Here is a 6568-nt window from a genome sequence, read left to right on the forward strand (position 1 = left end):
CCAGGGGTCTCTCCCCACCTCCAGCCCCCCTCAGCTCACCTCTCCATCTGGCCCACACCCTTGCCAGGCTGGACACCCTGCCCCCCGGGTCACAATGTCAGGTGACCGGCTGGCACAGCACCACAGGCCGCCACGATCCCCCAGCAGCGCTGGTGGAGGCCACTGCGCGCATCCATGCTCATCCGGGCCTGGACGCCTGCTGCGCACCTGGCGAGGGGCCATCGCGGGAGACGTGCTCTGCACCTCCGCTGGCCCCAGGGACTGCGAGGCGTGTACAGGGTGAGTCTGGCACCCTGCAGCCCCACCCTCTGGGTGGAAACACCGGTCCCCATGCCTCAGTTCCTCCACCCCAACACCCAGCCACCCCCTTCTGTCCGGTCCTGCACACTGTGCGGACGCCCACACCCACGTCTCCACCTCTGGGTCCCGGGTCATGCTGAGCGGTCCCGATGGGTGAGGCAAAGCCAGAGCTCTGGTCTCAGCAGAGCCTCTGCAAGGCGACGTGTGTCCTGGAGGCTTCCCAAGGCCCTGCCACTCGCATGCTGCCCCTGAGGCCTCAGAAGCCTCTGTCTCGTGGGCCTGAGTGACCCCTGTCCATCTCTGTGTTCTCTGGTCACCAGAACCGAGCTTTAGCCACGGCCCCAGATCTCCAGATCTACACCCCCGACCCTGCAGAATGTGAGCCCCTTGGGGGGGGGGGCTGTGTCACTGTCACCCTCTCACCTCCGGCTCCTGCCCGAGGCTGGTATACAGTAGGCACTCGATAAATGCACCAGAGGCAGCAACAATCACAGGCCCATCTTGTCCTGACAGCCCTGAGGTCTGTGCTGGGGCTGCAGATGGGGGATAGGCAGCGCTGGGCCAGACCCGTCCAGCTAGAGAGCCAGCACCTACACCCCCAGGAGGCAGCCGTGGGCCCTGTGCATGTCAGCTCTGGACTGAGTGCCGCAGGAAGCTCCCTGCACATGGGCAGTGGGCAGATGCTGGGTAAACTGAGGCACAGAGAGGGTACCTGACCATGGGGGTCACAGGGCCGGCAGAGCCAGGCTTTGCCCCGGGCAGGCAGCCCCTGAGCCGCCCGCTCCTCCCCTCACTGCCCTGTTTCCTGGCCTCTTGTGGCAGTGGAGTCATCAGACTTCTCGGAATCAACAGTGCAGAAGTGGGCGTTGCTGGCAGGGCCTGCCTGACCTCCGACCACAGGCCGCAGCCAGGTTCCCCCTTCCCGGGCCGTTGGGTGGAGGGGGGTTCTATGTCCTGCAGAGCTCTGGAGGGAGCTGCCAGCTTGCAACAGCCATGGCTCCTGGGGGGTGGGCACTGGGTCGCCTGCTGCTGACCGTAGCTGTGGTCGTCACGTTGCCGACGAGGCCCGCAGGTGAGAGCCCCCGACCTGTGTGCGGCTCAGCCCTCTGGGTCGCTGCCCCGCTTGTTACTGGGCCTGGAGGCCCGGGTGGAGGCCCAGGCCCAGGTTTTCTGGGGTCCAGACCCCTCCCAGCTCACTCAGGGACCTCCCCTGGGTTCCTCGCCTCCAGCCCACATTGACCTGCTGGCCCGCGCCTGACCTGGCCCCAGCAGGTGCCTGAGCCGTTGTTCCCACCAGCCTCCCTCCTGCCCCATCCTGACGCAGTCCCGCCCTGCCCGCAGGCTCCTGGGGCACCCGGATCATCGGGGGCCACGAGGTGACGCCCCACTCCCGGCCTTACGTGGCGTCTGTGAAGTTCGAGGGCCAGCACCACTGTGGGGGCTTCCTGCTCCGCGCCCGCTGGGTGGTCTCCGCGGCCCACTGCTTCAGCCACAGGTGAGCCCACGCCGGGGGCCGTCCCTGCCGCTGCCACTCAGGCCCCAGCCCCCACCTCCCGGAGGGGGGCGGTTTACCGACAGCAGGTGGGGGTCGGTGTGTGAGGAGCGCGGCCCTGCGTCCATCCCGAGGACCTTGTTGAAGAGCCACGGACATTAATGTTGAAAGTGTCGCAGGTCCCACCACAGCATAGGTGGGAGTTACAGATACAGTGTTCCGTCCGTTCCGAACGCCTTGTTACAATACCGAGTAACGTTCCTGTTCCGACCATCTGGGTGAATATCGTAATCGAAGCGGGAACGGAGATAAACGTGAGCATGGTCGTGGGGCTCTCGTCAGGATCAGATGCGCTGCTGCACCCCCATTTTGCAGACGGGGGAGACCGAGGCCCCCGTCCCGCTCTCAAGCCCCCCTCCGCCCGCAGGGACCCCCGAACGGGCCTGGTGGTGCTGGGGGCTCACGTCCTGCGTGCTCCAGAGCCTACCCAGCAGGTGTTCGGCATCTCAGCTGTCATCAGGCACCCGGACTACCAGCCCGCCACCCACGCCAATGACATCTGTCTGCTGCAGGTGAGCTGGGGGTGGGCACTGGACGCAGGTCTGGCCTGTCCACGGCCACCTCCATGATGGCCTGACTGACATGTTTGAAAAACAGCTGGAAGGATCCCGTGAGCACCCAAGTCAGGTCACGTCCCTTCTCTGCCCTCCATGCCTCCCACACTCTCCCCTCAGCCCCCACTCAGGGCAGACTGAGTCGTCAGCATTCCCAGCATGCTCGAACCCCCGGGCCTTTGCACTGGCTGTGGCTCTCTCCAGGGAATCACGCCCACAGACACTGCATGACTTTCTCCCTCCCTCAACTCTTTCAAGTCTTCTCTCAAATGTCCCCTTTTCAGGAGGCCCCTCTGCCAGCTGCCCCTGCCCCCGCCCCTGCCGTCTCCCCATCCCTTCCCTCTGTCCCACCTTTCTTGGGTCCAGCACCCCTGAAAACATTTACTTCTTCACCATTGTTCACTGCCTCCTCCTTCAGACTGGGAGGACAGGGATTTTTATCTCCTGTGGCCATTTATGGCCCAGAGCAGGCCTCGATGTTCAGAACAGATGAGACCCCAGGGCATCAGATACTCCAATCCCTGCCCCCCAGGCCCTTTGTGGGGTTTCTGGGCAGGAAGCAGCCCCTCCCATAAACGTGAGCTTCCCTCCCTGTCCACACAGGGTACATCCATTTGCACCTCCCATGGCCCCCTCCTGCTTGGGGGCCGCCCCCCACATCTCCCACTCAGGTGCCCCAAATTCAATTCCAGGCACCCCAGGACCTCCGTCTTAAAGGGAAAACACCTCAAACCTGCTCTCTAAATGTGGAGAAAAGTCAAAACAGAGGGACACTCAACATGACAGAAACAGGTCCCTGGGAACAGGAGAGCTTTGCAGTGTTCTCTGGGCAAAATGAGAAGGGGGCAGCGAGTGTCAGCAGCCAAAGCTCGCATGTGGATTTTCCTCATCTGTGAAACCCCAAAACCTGGAACCCTCAGGTCATGCATCCCATTATGCAGCTGGGGAAACCGAGGCTGGGGTATGGCCAGGGGCATGGCCAAGGCTAGGGAGTGAGTACCAAAACCGGGGGCCTGAGTCATTCATTCCATAAACATTGACTGAGCGTCAGCTGTGCGCTGAGCACATGAACAAACAGCCCCAGGGCTGGTCCCCTTAGAGCCTCCAGTCCAACAGGATGGCAGCTGAGTAAAATGGCCCTGACAAGGGCACGTGGGAGCCCAGAGGAGGCTCCATCCTATCCTGGGAGTCTAGGAAGGCTCCCCAGAGGAGGTGACATCTAAGCTGAGACCTGAAGTCTGGAAAGGAAAGGTGTTCCAGCCTGAAGGGGTGGGGGAGTGGGATGGGGGGACCAGGGAATGACAGTAAATGCATTCCGCCTGGTGGGGAGGGCTGAATGGCGAGCCAAGAGATATTGTCCCAAGAACAATGGGGAGCCATGGGAGGACTTACAAGCAGGGGAGATGCTGGTTAGAAGGACACTTCTTTCCAGCAGCTGGGGAGGCCAGAGTCCTGGTCTGAGGGGGTGAGGCCTGATGGGCAGGGCCCTGTGATGGCAAAAGCAGCAGGTCTTCCTGACAGCTGCTACTGATTTCTTTCCATGAGGCCAAGAAGAGACCAGTGTCATGATGGGTAAACTGAGGCAGGAACACTGATGTGTGGTTGGGGGTAAACCTTAACTCAGGGTCTCTCTGCAGCTGAACCGCTCTGCTATCCTGGGTCCAGCAGTGGGGCTGCTGAAGCTGCCACGGACAGGCGCCAGGCCACTCAAGCCTGGGGCACGGTGCCAGGTGGCTGGCTGGGGCTCCGTATCTGACTTTGAAGACCAGCCCCCCGGGCTGATGGAGGCTGAGGTCCGTGTGCTGGGCCTGGACATCTGCAACAGCTCTTGGAGGGGCCAGCTGAGCCCTGCCATGCTCTGCACCCAAAGTGGGGACCATCGGCGGCGTGGCTTCTGCTCCGTAAGATACTGTCTCCACCCCGCCTGCCTACCATATGGGGAAGCTGAGGCCCACAGAGAGGGCTAGAGATGGGCAGAGGCTTGGGAACTAAGTCCCAGCTCAACTTTGAGCATATGAGACCTCACCTGAGACCCTGGAAGGACAAAGAATTTTCCAAGGTCACAGGGCTGTCATGTACAACTGTGCAGGTTGTGCACTGCACAAAGGGCTACAGAGTTGTGTATCTACAATCAGTCTTCGGGAGGGGGGCAGTACACACTTCGATCAAGGAGTTCCTGCTCCTAAGACCGTGTATGCACTAATGCCAGTCCTGGCCCTGGTGCTGAGGGAGAAACAACCTGGAGGATTTTTTGTTCCAGGCAAAAGGTGTAGTGATTCAAAACACAGATTCTGGAGTCCAGCTGCCTGGGTCCAAATCCAGACTGTGCCACTTCCCAGGTGTGTGGCCTTGGAAAAGTCACTTCACTTCTCTGGACCTTTCTCCATCTGTAGAACTGCCACACTAACAGTACCTACTTCATGGGGTCAGAGCTGACTCCAGATTATAGTTGGGGTGACAGGACTGGGGAGGGGAGAAAGCAGGAACTTTAGGGTGAGTATTCAGGGAGGCATCTCTGAGGAGAGCACCGTTTGAGCTGAGATTTGAAGGAGTCTTGAGGAGATCTGAGGGAAGGCATGCCAGGCAGAGAGACCCATCTCAGGGCTGCCATGTACAGCTATGCAGGTCGCCTACTGTACAAAGTACTGGAGCCTTGTATATTTATACCAGCAGTGTTGAATGGGGGCAGCAACAGGTCTCAAGCATATGGAAAAGCCCAGAGACTACAGCAAGCTTGGTTTACTTCCGGAACAGCCCGGAAGGCTGGTGGAGCCAAAACCAAGGCAAGGAGGGCAGACAGGTGGATGAGAGCTAGATGCTCACGGCCCCTGAAGGCTGTAAGTATTGTTTTTGCTGGAAGAGCACTAGGAAGCCATGGAAGGGTTTCGAGGCAGGGAGAGTCCTGGTCAGATTTGCACATAGAAGCTCCTTTGGGGAAAGAGGCCCAGAGATGGACCTCTGACCTTGCCTTTCCCTCCACCCCCAGGCTGACTCTGGGGGGCCCCTGGTGTGCAGGAACCGGGCCCACGGCCTTGTCTCCTTCTCCGGACTCTGGTGCGGCGACCCCAAGACCCCCGATGTGTACACGCAGGTGTCTGCCTTCGTAAGCTGGATATGGGATGTGGTTCGAGGGCCCCGGCCCAGCCCCCTGCCCAGGACCACGGAGTCCCCGCAGGACTCGCGTGAGCCACAACAGCACTGGGTATATAAATGAGATGGCAAACGATTCAAATGGCTCCTCCCCAGGAAATCTCATGGCCGGGGCAGGTCATCCACGGGCCCCCAAAGCCCCGGGGAAGCCTGGCATGTACGGGGAGGGGTGTGGAGTAGGAGAGGGCATCAGTTCCAAACACAAAGGGCCAAAATGACAAATAAAATGTTAACTGAATAAGCAGACAGGATGGTTCATCTCCAGGGTCTATCCACGTTCCTTCGGGATTCTCTTGTGCCTCAGTGTGGCCGAGGGTCTGGCTTTGCCACTGCCTCCCCGAGTGACCATGAGCCACTTACTTCAGGACCCAGGCCCCTCACCAACCTCCCCACACTGACCCACCCCCAACCCACAGCCCACAGTCGGGGCAGTATTCTGGCCTTTGCCCACACAGTGTGCCCCACGGGGCACGCCACTCCTTCAGCCGCCAGCTAACCACACCCACGTATAGGTGGGGAAGCCAAGGCCGGGAGAAGGTGGGGTCTCAGGCTGGCCTGGCTCCACGTGAAGTCTGTTCTCGCCCTCTGAAAAGTGCTTTGAGCAAACGGTGCCCAGCAGGTCACACAGTTTGGGTAAGTCCCAGCTGGTGTTATTGTTGCTGTATTATCATTAACTGTATTATTCCTATTATCACACTCCCAACCCTTCCAGGCCAGGCCTCCGTTTCAGGGGGATTCTTGGGGTGCCCTAAGCCATCTTGATCCCCTCTTCCATCTCTTGCCCTAGAAAGGCTTCCTTTCTCCCCCACCCCACCAGGCTTTGGATATGACCTTCCTCAGCTGTCTCCCTGGCTGCTGCCCACTGCCCAGAGGTGAACACTGAGGCTCAGAGATAGAAGGGGTCTCCCCCCACTCACCATCCTAACAGCACCCCAGGTCCCTGGCTGGTAACCCACTACCAAAGGGGGGCAGCACAGAAGCTCAGAGAGAGACAGAGAGAGAGAGGCAAACC

The 6568-nt window shown here is 60.2% G+C and overlaps 1 protein-coding gene across 1 annotated transcript; it reads left to right on the plus strand.

The window, feature by feature from the left end:
- The first annotated feature begins 1172 nt into the window (after positions 1–1172).
- On the plus strand, positions 1173–5793 carry PRSS57 (serine protease 57). Its single transcript, XM_045800053.2, has 5 exons — positions 1173–1372; positions 1642–1795; positions 2220–2364; positions 4044–4307; positions 5393–5793. The coding sequence occupies exons 1-5, from the start codon at positions 1294–1296 to the stop codon at positions 5618–5620; spliced, it is 870 nt and encodes a 289-aa protein (XP_045656009.2). The 5' UTR covers positions 1173–1293; the 3' UTR covers positions 5621–5793.
- Positions 5794–6568: the final 775 nt, after the last annotated feature.

This window comes from Ursus americanus, chromosome 14 (assembly GCF_024610735.1).
Source record: "Ursus americanus isolate L20-20 chromosome 14, mUrsAme1.1.p, whole genome shotgun sequence".
Classification (NCBI taxonomy): Eukaryota; Metazoa; Chordata; class Mammalia; order Carnivora; family Ursidae; genus Ursus; species Ursus americanus.

What these genes read in the sequence shown, in the direction of transcription:
- PRSS57 (XM_045800053.2), top strand. Translation starts at nt 1,294, where the DNA reads ATGGCTCCTGGGGGGTGGGCACTGGGTCGCCTGCTGCTGACCGTAGCT. An exon ending in GTTGCCGACGAGGCCCGCAG is followed by an intron (nt 1,373 to 1,641) that starts GTGAGAGCCCCC and finishes CCCTGCCCGCAG; the next exon opens with GCTCCTGGGGCACCCGGATC. An exon ending in GGCGGCGTGGCTTCTGCTCC is followed by an intron (nt 4,308 to 5,392) that starts GTAAGATACTGT and finishes CTCCACCCCCAG; the next exon opens with GCTGACTCTGGGGGGCCCCT.